The 14,289-nt window shown below is 43.5% G+C and overlaps 1 protein-coding gene across 5 annotated transcripts in view; it reads left to right on the forward strand.

The window, feature by feature from the left end:
• Positions 1-14,289, forward strand: part of MICU1 (mitochondrial calcium uptake 1) — a gene marked incomplete at its 3' end in the record, with an annotated part of 112,481 nt that overhangs the window by 19,726 nt on the left and 78,466 nt on the right. For all 5 annotated transcript variants that reach the window (XM_080622123.1, XM_080622126.1, XM_080622122.1 and 2 more), the window contains 2 exons: positions 3,800-3,977; positions 12,148-12,310. In XM_080622123.1, the coding sequence (XP_080478249.1) occupies positions 3,800-3,977; positions 12,148-12,310 (341 nt within the window). The remainder of the gene's footprint in view (positions 1-3,799; positions 3,978-12,147; positions 12,311-14,289) is intronic.

A 14,289-nucleotide genomic window follows, 5' to 3' on the forward strand; every position in this document is an offset into this window, starting at 1 on the left:
AGTGTTATGATTGATTATTAGCTTTCCTGAAGGATTAAAAGAAGGTATTGCTAAGTAGGTGGGAAATATGTTTTTTTGGTCAGATTCAGTTCTCGGGGGGGGGACAGACGGATGGGACACGATTAGGGAGATGGGGGCAGGGGGGGTTAAGGGAATGGAGGAGAAGAGGTTGGGGAATCCTGAAGAGACTGGGAGGGTTGAAGCATGGCAGCTGGCATCCAGGCATGTTCTGTGGGTAGAGGCTGGCAGTTACTCTTGACGCAAGGCGAAGGGTATCTTTGTATTTTTGTTTCCCTTTCATGCAGAAGCCGTAGTGACAGGCATGCCATTGGAAAGTCGGTCTCATCAAAAGAGGAGGTGGAGATTCTTCACTTGCTAATGGCAGTCCAGCGGGGTGGATATTTCTGGAGCTATGGGGTTTTTTCAGCTGTAATTGACATCTGCATTGAAAGACTCCTTTATGTGGATGCAGTATGGAAGTTGCTGTTGTTGGAAGCCAAGGATTTCAACAGAGGATGGTTGTGCAGGATGTAAAATATACAGAGTAGTAGGTGTACATAGAGAGCAGATCCTTCAATGGCTAATTCAGTGAGTAGTTCAGACTGTGGCCTGGAGGTGAGGAATAGCAGGTACTGTTTAAAACCTTGCTTGAGAAATAGATTACAAACTCTGCTTCTCTGCTTTTATTCTCATAGCTCAGTTTGCTTTTATGTTGGGATGACAATTTAACTGTGGAGTTTTAATTACCTGGATAAACTGGGGAGGGGGACACGACTGTATTCAAACAGTATACATCTGTTTTGCTATAGCAAACTGGCTTAACAGTGTGATGGATTGAAGGAACAAGTAGAATTTGCTGAAAATGTTTGTTTTTGCATTTCATCCTTCTTTGGTTTGCTAGATGTCAGTCAAGCATTACAGGAGCAAATCTTTATTGATACAGCTATTTTCTGGCATGCTTCATAGGGAGTAGCGTGGTTGTGTAGATAAGCAATCAATTTTCTGTGCTTTTGTCCCCAGGACCTTTTCCACAGAGATTCTCTAAGCTACTAAAGACTGGTGACCTGCCTACCCAAGGGCTTTCCTTGTCAGTGCTGCTGTTGTAGCTTCAGTTGGCAACAGCTTATTCTAGCAAACTGCATATCAGCAAAAGCCGCAACTCTCCAAGGATGTGCCAGTCCTGATTAAACTTTCAGGAAAAGCTTCAGGAGAGGTGCCAGCATAGACTCCATGCTCCAAGAGATGGATCAGTTACCTGGCCCTTCTGGGGAAATCATTTCCCTATCTTAAGATGCTTGTGGAGGACTCAGGTTTGGATCCTGCCACTGAAAGCTTGGTTCAGCAGAGGCCTTAAAGATCGTGCTTTGCTGTAAGGCTTAGAAAAATATATTGGCAAATAAAAGCTCAGGACCTTTTCAGAAGGTCCAGAAAAGATGGTGTGTTAGACTCCACTTTGCATGAAAAGGCATGATTTGTACTGCTCTTCACTAAGCACTTATTTTATTAAATCAAACCCTTGTGATGGAGTTGTGTTCTGTCCCAGTGTGGACTAGAAACCTGTGAACTGCTTTAACCCAGCCGCAGTGCCATGGATTATTGCCTTTCAAAGCAACGCTGGGATCTTGGTGGTTGTTCAAGTGCTTTCAGTACTTTGCTGAAGTAGTTGTCACAACATGAACAAAAGTTAATTTGCTTTTGTCGTGATTTGCTCTATTCTTAAATATGCTCTTTGGGAGCTTATTCTAGAATAGTACAGGTTTTGCTTCCTACCAGTACTGTGGAAGGATTTGAGTTCTTTAGCCCTTCTCAATCTACCCTTTATCGTGACTCTTAGTGAATTACTGGATGCTGATAAGGAGTCAGTTGTGTTTTATTCTGGTAGCATTAAAATTGATTGAAGAAGCATCTACTCTCCTTTCTCCTTATTGGAAGATGATGTGCTGAGATTGCTGTAAAGCTGTGTATTGCTGGGGACACAGGCACAGACTCTTCTCTGTTAATTTTATATAGCACATCTGTGTTTTCCAGGAAACTGGTAGGATTAAAGATGCATAACCTTTTGGTTTTAGTGCTTGGGAGACTTCAAAAATCTTGATTTGTTTTTTATTTTCTCCAAAGGCAGCCTTCCACTAAACAATGTCACTCAGAGCCACATCCAACCTCCTCTTGAACACTTACTTCCAGGAGTGCCCTTGGAGATTATATTCTATTTTATGTTTATATATATAGATATATATATTCACATAAAAAATATAAATAATTACAATTATCATCCGTGGATATTATAATTTCACTTATTTTAATGAGTTCTGAGCTCTGTCTGGTCATAAACTGCTTTTAAAGCATAGAAAAGCCATCACACTGTTTGCTTATGGATTTATCCTGCTTTTTATTTAACCACTCTGTTGCCAGTTGCAGTTCTATGAGTTGCTCATGGATTAGTGGATGCTCATGGATGGTCGATGAAAAAATGAACATGAGCCGGCTTCAGTGTGCGCTCGCAGCCCAGAAAGCCAACTGTATCCTGGGCTGCATCAAGAGGAGTGTGACCAGCAGGTCAAAGGAGGTGATCCTGCCCCTCTGCTCTGCTCTTGTGAGACCTCACGTGGAGTATTGTGTGCAGTTCTGGTGTCCTCAACATAAAAAGGACATGGAACTGTTGGAACAAGTCCAGAGGAGGGCCACGAGGATGATCAGGGGAGTGGAGCACCTCCCGTATGGAGAGAGGCTGAGAAAGTTGGGGCTGTTCAGCCTGGAGAAGAGAAGCTGCATGGAGACCTCATAGCAGCCTTCCAGTATCTGAAGGGGGCTATAGGGATGCTGGGGAGGGACTCTTCATTAGGGACTGTAGTGACAGGACAAGGGATAACGGATTCAAACTTGAACAGGGGAAGTTTAGATTGGATATAAGGAAGAAGTTCTTTACTGAGAGGGTGGCGAGGCACTGGAATGGGTTGCCCAGGGAAGTTGTGAAAGCTCCGTCCCTGGCGGTGTTCAAGACCAGGTTGGACAGAGCCTTGGGTGACCTGGTTTAGTGTGAGGTGTCCCTGCCCATGGCAGGGGGGTTGGAACTAGATGATCTTAAGGTCTTTTCCAACCCTAACGGTTCTATGATTCTATGATTAGACTGAGTGTTGAGTCTTAGTCTACAAGCAGGGTTGCTGAAGATCTTTGTATTTGAACAGCAAAGGAAAACAGTTCTTTTGCTGTGCCAGAGCCGTATTTCCACCTTGAGGATAAACAACTCCAGTTTTTGTTGTCACAAATCCTGTAGCATTGGAGTTCAGAAGAGTCATTGGTGAAAAAAGGAAATAAACCAGCCTGTCACCTGCTGGAGATAGAAAATAAATCACTTGAGCTGAAACAGAGGCTATTCTGAGTCCTGTGGTGCTCATGGTAAAACACATTTCTATCACTTCATGTAAATCGTTCTTGAGGGAGTGAGGTGGAATTTAGGGCTACAGGAGGTATCGTATGTCCTTCCCAAATCTTTCTTGTATGTGTTTTTTTTGGGAGAGGGTACAATAATTCACAGAGTGATTTGCTCTGGTGTTCTTGGACTGGGAAAACTTACTGTGATTGTAAGTTTGGGGTCTGAGATGAAGGGGTGGAAATTTGATCACCGCATGGAAAAGCACGCAGTGTTTTAAGGAGACCAGTCATTTCTTTGTTTTTGCTTTGCAATTCTCCATGCTGAACTTTAACAAGTGTTTTGTTCAGGGTAAGCCTTGCAGCCATCTTTGTAGCCTTAGCACCCCTCTCATTTTCCTAACCCTGTGTTTTCTTTTGCCTTGTACAGGGCTTATGCAGAAGACTCATCCTCTGTAAAACATGATCCGAGGACAGAGCCGAGCGAGAAGATGAAGCACGAGGAGGAGAGCAGCGGCAGTGAGGATAGAAAGGCTGTTGCCTCAGGTGATGAGGAGGCTCAGCCAGAAGGGAAGAAGAAGAAGCGTTCTGGCTTCAGGGACCGTAAGGTACCAAACTTGGGCATATTTCACCTGCATCTTGTGCTCTGCAGTGGAAAAAGGGAGAAAAGCTGCAGAACATATTATTCAGGTTGTGGTATGTTGTGGTATGTAAAGTGTCTGGCTTTAGCTCTGTACTTACCTTTATTTTCTAAGAGACCTTAGCATTTTGGAAACCTCCTCTCTTGGCGTGCTACCTTGAGTTTCTTTAGGATGAAGCTCATTTATTTGGAAAGCACAGTACACTGATTCTCTGAAATGAAGACCTCTTTTCCCATCTCCAGTTGGATGTTTGAGAAGTGGCTTGTTAAGAAATCAAGGCTCCTGTTGATGGCTGTTAGGATGACGTATGCAAAGTAGGGAATTGGTGCAAAAGCATCCATCATGTGTGTCTTTGAGTCCATCTGTTGATCTATTTGCCTGTGAATGTACACAGTGTATGTAGGAAGCAGAGGGTGAGTGTGGAAGGGAGGTTATAGGAAAGGGGTACTTGATTTTTTTCTTTAATTATTCCATGTAAACGTAGTTCTTGAAATATAGCCTCACTCTCTATTCACAGTTAGTTGTGTCTCTCCCTTGATGCTTATGCCTTTTTAATTTTCATATCAGACACATTTTCAAGAAGAAGAAAGCTTGGGTAATGAGCTATATTGTCAGCTTGTGACCTGCCTTAACTGTTGGACAATCCTGAGAGCTTAGGGGTCTTCAGAACTGACTTACAACTAGTTTGGTACTATCTGTAACCACTGTTATTATAAGATGTGTTACTTGGTCTGATGGAGAGTCCTGTAACTGAGAGTTGGCAGACAGCAGTATTTTATTTTTTAAACCTGTCTGGATGTTGTTTTTATTGGGCTATGTTTGATGATTTAGTATCTTTACAGTGCCAAAGAGGAGAGCGGGAGTATATGCTCTTCACTATTCCTTTCTGTGTGATTTGCTTCTGATAAATATTATCTCCCTGTGGTGACCTGCTGGTGGCAGCTCAGTGAAGTTTTGTAAGATTCTATGCCGAAATATGAAGAATGGTCCAGGAGTATGGGTTCTTTGCTTCTGCTGATTTTCTTGGCAACTGGATGTTGGATACACTGACAGCTTCAGTAAAACTTCAACTCTTGCCAGTGCTACTCAAGAAAAAAAGGTTAATTTAACCGGTGTCAGCAGATGAAGGCAGCTTACAAAGAGTGAAGAAGTGATTCACTTTCATCCACACTGTTATGTAAAAAAACCCTGAAACAACGAAACCAAATCCAAACCTATTTGTTGATACAGCAAATGTAATGATTAATTTTAACATGGCTGGCTGCTTCTGGCTAGGAAAACCAGAGAATATTTGATTGCAGGTGGAGATTTTTATTCCAGTTGTTAGGAGACATGCCTACATTGACCAGCTTTTCCGTTCCCATACTAGGCAGGGAGGAATATGGCCACACTTTCCAAATAACACCTGAGCCAGCCATGGAGGGTGACCCTGAGATCCAGTGGGAATGACATGCAGCCTAGATCCCTTCTCAGTCCACAGCCTGCCTTCCTCCTACAGTTCTCAACTTGGGAGCAACAATTTCAGCAGGGAGAGCACAGTTTAAAACAAACCTCACAATCTTTTTGCCAACATAAGTCCTCTTCTTTCAGTCTTAAGATGGAGTGTGCCTTCTGTGACCTGAATACTAGCATTTTTTTTTTTTTGCTTCATTTAATGCAGGATGTAACTGGCAGCCTTGCAGTTGCCAGGTTCTGTGTTTGTTTGAGCAGCTACGTTGTGGGCTTGGTGTTTGATCAGCAGTTGCCTTAGTGAGTCATCTTAGGAGGTATGTTTGAATGTTTCCAGTTCAGATGACAGAGGAAGGTGTGCCCCTGCTCCCAGCTCAAAATCAGGGCTGCTCCCAGGATGGGCTGCTCCCCTAATGAGTTGTGTAGCACCTTGGGAATTCCCAACTCTTCAGTGTATTAAAAAAAACCCAAATCAAAACAAAGCCACCGAAAAACAAAACCCAAACCCCAAAGCAAACAAAAAGCCCCACAAAGAAGCCCCTGGTTCGAGACCATCTTAAAAACCTAAACGTACACAAGTCCATGGGACCTGACGACATCCATCCGTGGGTCTTGAAGGAGCTGGTGAATGAAGTTGCTAAGCCACTGGCAATCATATTTGAAAAATCATGGCAGTCAGGTGAAGTTCCCGACAACTGGAAAAAGGGAAATATAACCCCCATTTTCAAGAAGGGGAAAATGGGTGACCTGGGGAATTACAGACCAGTCAGTCTCACCTCTGTGCCTGGCAAAATCTTGGAGCACATTCTCCATGCAAAGGCACATGAAAAACAAGGTGGTTGGTGACAGCCAGCATGGCTTCACTAAGGGGAAATCCTGCCTGACCAATTTGGTGGCCTTCTATGATGGGGCTACAGAACTGATGGACAGGGATAGAGCAGTTGATGTCATCTGCCTCGATTTGTGCAAAGCCTTCGACACTGTCCCACACGACATCCTTGTCTCTAAATCGGAGAGACATCAATTTGATGGGTGGACCACTCGGTGGATAAAGAACTGTCTGGATGGCCGCACGCAAAGAGTTGTGGTCAATGGCTCGATGTCCAACTGGAGACCGGTAACGAGTGGTGTCCCTCAGGGATCGGTGTTGGGACCTGTCTTGTTCAACATCTTTGTGGGTGACATGGACAGTGGGATTGAGCGCGCCCTCAGCAAGTTTGCCGATGACACCAAGCTGTGTGGTTCGGTTGATACGCCGGAGGGAAGGGATGCCATCCAGAGGGACCTCGACACGCTTGTGAGGTGGGCTGATGCCAACCTGATGAAGTTTAACTATGCCACATGCAAGGTCCTACACCTGGGTCAGAGCAATCCCAGGCACAGCTACAGGTTGGGCAGAGAAGAGATTCAGAGCAGCCCTGCAGAGAAGGACTTGGGGGTGTTGGTCGATGAAAAAATGAACATGAGCCGGCTTCAGTGTGTGCTCGCAGCCCAGAAAGCCAACCGTATCCTGGGCTGCATCAAGAGGAGTGTGACCAGCAGGTCAAAGGAGGTGATCCTGCCCCTTTGCTCTGCTCTTGTGAGACCTCACGTGGAGTATTGTGTGCAGTTCTGGTGTCCTCAACGTAAAAAGGACATGGAACTGTTGGACCAAGTCCAGAGGAGGGCCACGAGGATGATCAGGGGAGTGGAGCACCTCCCGTATGGAGAGAGGCTGAGAAAGTTGGGGCTGCTCAGCCTGGAGAAGAGAAGGCTGCGTGGAGACCTCATAGCAGCCTTCCAGTATCTGAAGGGGGCCTACACGGATGCTGGGGATGGACTCTTCATCGGGGACTGTAGTGACAGGACAAGGGGTAACGGGTTGAAACTTCAACAGGGGAAGTTTAGATTGGATATAAGGAAGAAATTCTTTACTGAGAGGGTGGTGAGGCACTGGAATGGGTTGCCCAGGGAGATTGTGAATGCTCCATCCTTGGCAGTGTTCAAGGCCAGGTTGGATGAGGCCTTGGGTTGCATGGTTTAGTGGACTGTGTCCCTGCCCATGGCAGGGGGGTTGGAACTAGATGATCTTAAGGTCCTTTCCAACCCTAACTATTCTATGATTCTATGATTCTAAGAAAAACATAAACCAAACCCCAAACTTACCACCACCCATAGTAAAAAACATTTGCAGCTTTTTCCCATAATTAAATGAAAAGTGTGATGTTTTCCCTGACAAAATACAAGCTTAACTGAAAGTGTTTAACACTTGTTTGTTATCCCAGTGTTGCTTTTAATGAAGTCAGTGGTTAGTAGTGAAAATAATAAATTAGGCTTGACATTGCTATTTTGGGTAGTGATTCAGTGAAGAGGAAGTTGAAATACAAATTACTTGGCAGCTGCTGGGGCTGTGGGGCTGGTGCTGGGATTGTGTGTGAATGGTTCATGAGCATGTGTTTTCTTACAGGCTCTGCAGTGTAGAGGTCCAGACTGGGTAAGGCAGAAAAGGAAAAGATTGTTTGAATGCTTTTATAGTTTGAAGGCTAATGAGCAGTAATACATGCTGTGGGTGGGCTGATGTGTTAATTAACTTGCTAAAAGCATTCGCATGCAGCATTAGAATTACTTTATCAAGATCTGCTTACAGTGTTTGCTGGGTCCTGCAGGTATGCTGCCTTAGGAGTGTCAATTATGCTGAGACTTCGTGTTGATGTGCATTACAGTAGGAAGCCCAAAGAAAGTCGTAATTAATTTACCCTGCTAAGATGTGTGTGTTGCTACATGGTCAGGGAGGCCCCAGTGATGCTCTGGAAGTGAACTGAGATATTAATTTAGAGCTTGATTTTTCATGTCTCCACAGGACTTTTTTTTTATTTATTTAACTTTTAACCTGAGGCTTAGCATAAACACCGACTGTCTCAACGGCAGCTTTAATCTTGTAGCACAATATGGATTCCTTGCCCATCTTTTTCCTCTAGTGCATGCTCTATTAATAAATGCCAAAATAGGACTTTTCCCTTTTCGTCTTGTAACCTTTCTGGAGGCCCCTGATTGCATGAGGTTGCAGTTCTGGTGGCAGGATGAGAATTTTTATGTGGTGTCCACTGCATCGAGGACTGATGTGTACCGTGGGAGGCAACTGCTTTGCCAGGAAAGTATTTTGGAGTATTTTGTAGGTGAGAGGTCATGGGAGGAGAGACTTGTCTGGGATGACTTTATGTCCAGATTGTTTCCAAGTAGTGTAAAAACACCTCACAAATGGTGGTATGTACACCCAAATACATACATGTGCTTCTGTCTCCACGTTTATATAGTGTAATCAGGGCACCCATGTTATCGCCTGCCTGTGTTTAGTGCCCTGTCTTGGATAAGGGAGTTGTTCTCATTTGCAGGGCCTTGGCTGTTCCCTTCTTGACCTGGCTTCGTGTTCAATCCAGTCTTGAAGTCAGAGTGATGAGTTGTAGCATGTTTGTTTCATTTTTGCCAGTGATTAGATCATATTAGTGAAAATGAGGTGACTGTGAGTTCAGCTGTGGGCAAAAGGGAAGAAATTTGCTTCCTTTGTTCACTTCTTGTAGGGACGTTTGAGGAAGAAGTGTGATTTCTGTTTTGATGAAAACAGCCTGTGAGAGCTAAACAAACATTTTAGATTCTGCTTTTTTTTTTTTGCCTTCCTAGCTTCTGAGTTATTCAAGATTGTTGTTCCTCATAATTTTTCCAAAATGTATTTGTCCTGAAAATTGTGTGTTTGTGTGTGTCACAGCTAGTTGCGGGAACTCAAAAGGATGGAAATAATTGAAACTAACAGTAGCTTCCCATGGAACTCTGAGTAGCTGTACATAATCACATTTCCTTCTGGATCTGAAACTCAAATCACTTAACAGGTAACACCCATTTCATAAACTGCAGTGAGCTTACAGGAGCTGCTTTGAGCTTTCATGGAGTTGATAGGTCAGCTTGGCTGTCTTTGGCCAGATGCAGCAAACTTTGCATCAGCAAATTATGGTCATTAAAAATCCTTACGTTCCTCCTGATGCTGCTCTGAGGCTTAATGAGGCGGCCCTACTTCTGTAAAGGTATTCAGCTGCTTTTGTTGGATGAAGGGAAGCCCAAAACTACTTATGCATTTTTCATGAAAGCACAGACTGCATGGGAACAAACCTCTGGGTTTGCAGATCTGTGCAGGGTGGTTGTGCTGCATGCTGACACAGGAGACCTTTTTTAGCCTGTGTCATTAGCTGGCTTTTGTGAGCTGTGCCATATGTGAGCTGTACATGGCTTTTGAGCAACAGACTGACCCTTCCTGCTCTTGAGCCACATATTCAAAATTGCATCTTCAAGACCGCCTAAGAGTTATCCGAGGAAGATCTTGGTTTAGCAGTATGCATGGATAGAAGACGGGATGGCAAATGATCTAGGAAAGGACCACATAGTTTTGCTTGTGTGGCAAGTGATGGTTGTATTAGACTTGAGGATGCAGTGTGGATCTGAATGGGTGGGAAAATTGCTGTGTGTGAAGTCATAGCAAAATGTAGACTGCTGAACGTTGATAAAGCAGGGGACTTGAGGATTACCCTGAGCTTGAGATGACAAAGACTTGGCAGTGAAGTTGCTGGACCAGAAAGGAAGAGTCTTGATAAAGATGACAGATGAGGAGCAATGTGCATACTCCAAAAATGAGGAGAAAAGCACCTGACAGCAACAGGCATGCCTGCAGTGTCTTAGAAGGATCTTAAAACAGAGACAAAATAAAGATCTGTGGCAGATGTGAAGTTGAATGGGATAAAAGGAAACATGGTTTTACTGGCAGAAGTGTCAGGACTAATGTCTCTGCTGCAGAGGTGGTTTTGAGTACAAGAGGTATAACTTATCTAGCTGGGTTGAAGGAAAGCGTTTGATAGTGCAAGAATCTTTTCCATCAGGAGTAATGTAGAGTCTCAGGCAGACAAGTGTTTTGGGTAGAAAGCAAGTTGTGTTGAAAGGGTGTCGTGAATGGAGAGAGCTGCTGGTCATGGTCTGGTGTCTGCTCTTGGCTCTGGTCCTGGACTTGATACTGTAGTTGATTTTAGTTGTCTTGCTTGAAGGTAAAAATACTTAACTCTGGTTTTGGCTGATGAAGTTGAGTGGGGGTGTTACTCATGAGATCAGGTCATGCTACAGGAAGGAGTGAGATACGGGCCTGCAATCGCAAGTCAAAAGATCACTTTGGCATGACAAGTTATGGCCTGCCAGGTGGGAGCTGTAGACAAAGACACGTGCAGCTTGGCAGCAGGAAGAGCTGGGGAAGCATGTGGTGTTGTTTCTGGCTGATAGATGGTGACTTGTAATTTTGCAGTATAGCAGTTGCTCTCGATCCAGTGCCCTTATCTTTGGGGGACCTTGTGGACTGAAACAGTAAAAATGGGCTTAGGTTTTTTGATTGTAGGTGCAAAAGGGACTAGGGACAAAAACGTTGTTCTGTGCAAGTGACTGCAGGAAAGAAGGAGCTGGTTATAGTGGTTGATGCAAGGGCATTTCTGAATTACGAAAAAGCTATGGTGATGCTAAGAGTGGGGAGAACACTTTTGAGATTTTCATTATAGATACTGCCATCTCTGGCTGTATTTGCTGAAGATCTGAGCTGGAACTAATGTAGAAGAAAGAGGGTTTGCTTTCCCCTAGTTGATTTGCTGAAGCCTGGCTTGAGGAATTAAAAGCCTTTGGCTTGATTTATCCTAGAAATATGACAACACTAGAGAGAGGGTGTTTTCTGTCTGATAAACATCAGGGTGGAAAAGTTGTTCAAGTTAAAGGACAAGGCTGAAACAGAACCAAAGCCATAAATGATCTACAGCTGCCTTAGCAGTACCCTTGATCTTGAGTGTTCTCTTCTAGCAGATCATTACTTGTTTGGTTTTGCTTTTAGTTCCTGTGGCTCTTGGCCAGAAGTACTGAAGGTTTCAAGAAGTACCTTATGGACTGTTAAACATGGTGTATAATGCAGGAATAAAAAGCTGTACAAAGAAGGAAAGTTTGTGCTCTAATGCATAATGAAGTGTATGTCCTTGTGCCTTTTTCCTCACTTATGACCTTATGTTGTGGTTTTATTTATAAAAGCTTTCTGTTCTCTGATTAATTCCAACTGTGTGTTGGGGAATATGGTTCTAGGTACAAAATAATCACTACTGGCAGAGTTAGTAAGTGGCAGATTGGTCGGGAAAAGAGGACTGAGTAAAGAATGTTTCTGCAGAATTTTGCCTATGTGATAGCAAAGAGGAAAAAATTAGGTTGGGTGCCTGAACAACCAGCTGTGGCTCCAAGTAGTTTTTTTCGAAGACTCAGCTTGAAAGTCAAGGTCTTTCCCAGCTCTCCAAGGCATTTTCTGTTCATTTATTAATCACAAATCAAAACCCTTCAACACTGTGGTTACAATATTGAACTGCTTTAGGGGCACAAATGTGATGCTCGTGCTTTTTTTCTGTTCATGTTTAAAAGTGCCTGCAGGGATTTTTGTTAACTTGATTTTACTCTGCCCTCATGAAGAGTCAAAACTTTAAAAACAGTAAAAGGCTCTTAGTGTTTGCTCTTACTCCTGGGACATCAGGAGCTGATACTTCTAGTTTAACTGGTAGTTTGAAGGCTGAAGATGGGAGGATCTGTCTTCAGGCTCTAATGTAGGTCTTGGGAGAGGAACCATGCACATCTAATACTGATTCCATTTAATTTCCAGGTGATGGAATATGAGAACAGGATCAGAGCTTACTCCACGCCAGACAAAATCTTCAGATACTTTGCCACTTTGAAAGTCATAAATGAGCATGGTGAATCGGAGGTTTTTATGACACCGCAGGATTTCGTGAGATCAATAACGCCTAATGAAAAACAACCGGAAAGTAAGTGATGTCTGTGGAGTAATTGGAGGAACAAATACAGCCAGAGGGAATAAACTTGCCTGATCTTTAAACTTCCCATCAAACATTTATGTTGTTGAGTATTGTTCTTGTTATGTTCAGAGGTATGGCACAGAAGGTGGGTGGCTGTATGATTAGGGTGCTGCCACAGTCAAAAAAAAGTGATGCTCTCAACCCATGCATTATAGCAATGTGACAGTGTGCAGAAGGATAAACAGATACAGCAAATGCAGGAGCAAGGCAGAAGGTTACCAGTGCAGCTGTGAAGGAGCTACTCTTATCTCTCCAGACGAGTCTGCAGCTTGTCCATGCTGGCTTGAACCCAGTTGTCTGGCAGCAGCCAAATAACAGTGATCTTTCAAGTTCAGAAATGTTGCTCGTGGTATGTTTCTTTGGAGCTTCAAATCGGGGATTGCTATGGCTAGGAAGCACCTCCTGAAGCTAGCTATTCCAACTCCATGCTCCAAACCCCAAATTAGCCTAATCCCTCCTGTGTTGCCTGAAGTACTATTGCAGCATGGTAGATCTCACTGGTATGAGCCCTTGAAGAGTAGATGAGACAACTTTCTTGTATATTTAATAGTAAAGGGTTACCTTCAACTGGAACACTTCAAGAATTGTTCATAAACCTACAAAAGGAGGTTGCTTTGGCAAGGAAGACCTTATGAATAGCAGTGAAGCCCCTAGCAATAAAGGGGTCCAGGCAGCCCCATGTTTGTGGCTGAGCTGTGGTGCTGCTGGTCAGAGTGCGGCTGATCTCCGCCAGCTTCAAATTCCCTGCATATTCCAGGAGAGCAGATCAGCTGTGGTACCTGTGGGGGTTTGGCAGGCAGCAGATGGGAGAGCAGGCACTGTTTTCCTGGTCTGGAAAGCTGTGTCCTGAGTGGGAAGAGGCTGGTTTTTGTGGGGTGGCTTTGAGGATTTTGCTTGTCTTCTGTTCTGTAGGAGATTTGTGTTTTAGGTGAGACATAGGCAATCAGATTTCCTGGTCTCCCACAGTGTATCTCAAAGAATGAGAAGGGATTTTGTCAAATTTAAACTCCTTTCTGCAGGCATTAATGAAGAACTTCAGCCCTCAGATGTTAACTTCTTGAGCGTGGGGTTTATGTACAAAGTGTGAAACTGTTTTGATATCTTCCATGACAGCTGTTTAATGTACACTTGTGCTTAGAAAACAAGGATATGAAGTGTGTGCAGAAAGGAAGAAAAAGCAATCCTGGCATTAGTGTTAGATGCATGTTGGTAAATTGATATTTAGCTTTTCATCAAGTCCTGAAAATGGCTGTAGTTCTCATATAAGAACATGGTTTCATCTTCAGTGAAGAGGTAGTTTAAGCAATAAACAGGAGATAATGTTCACAGATGCTGAAATTGTGTGCTACCATTTTACCTATCTAAAGCTCCTTGAATTGGTACTTTGAAAAGCAGTAGCAGTACTTTGAGTGCAAGTCTTCCCATGCAAGTAATGTTGGGGTTTTTTTTTGTCAGCCAGCTTAAAAATAGCAAATATCCTGTGTTTAATTTCAACACATCTGATTCTCTTTTACTTCTTCCATATGTGCTTGGTGCATTTTAAGGCATGCAGAAAATAGGTGCTCAGAAAACACCTACTTTGGAGACAAGCAAAGGTGACTAATAGGAGATAATTTGTCAGTGTTAGCCACTAACTTACCAATGTAACTATTATCCTGGCTAGGCCATCTGCTTAAATGGCTCTGTGAAGCCTGTTGTGGCTTTTAAGTGACACAAGGCAGACTATAAAGGAAGAAAATTGCCTTAGTGATACTTACAGATGCTCTTGGAAAGTGGAATGAGATGGAAATTGAACTTTGGCTGCCCATCAGCAGGCAAAGCATGAGAGTGGCCATTTTAGGTCTTGGTTTGAAAGTATGTCTTGAGGACTGTAGCTGTCACAGACTTGCTTCCAGATGAAGCTGCTGCTAGGATGCTTCTTTTTTACT

Source organism: Psittacula echo (assembly GCF_963264785.1).
Source record: "Psittacula echo genome assembly, chromosome: 6".
Lineage (NCBI taxonomy): Eukaryota > Metazoa > Chordata > Aves > Psittaciformes > Psittacidae > Psittacula > Psittacula echo.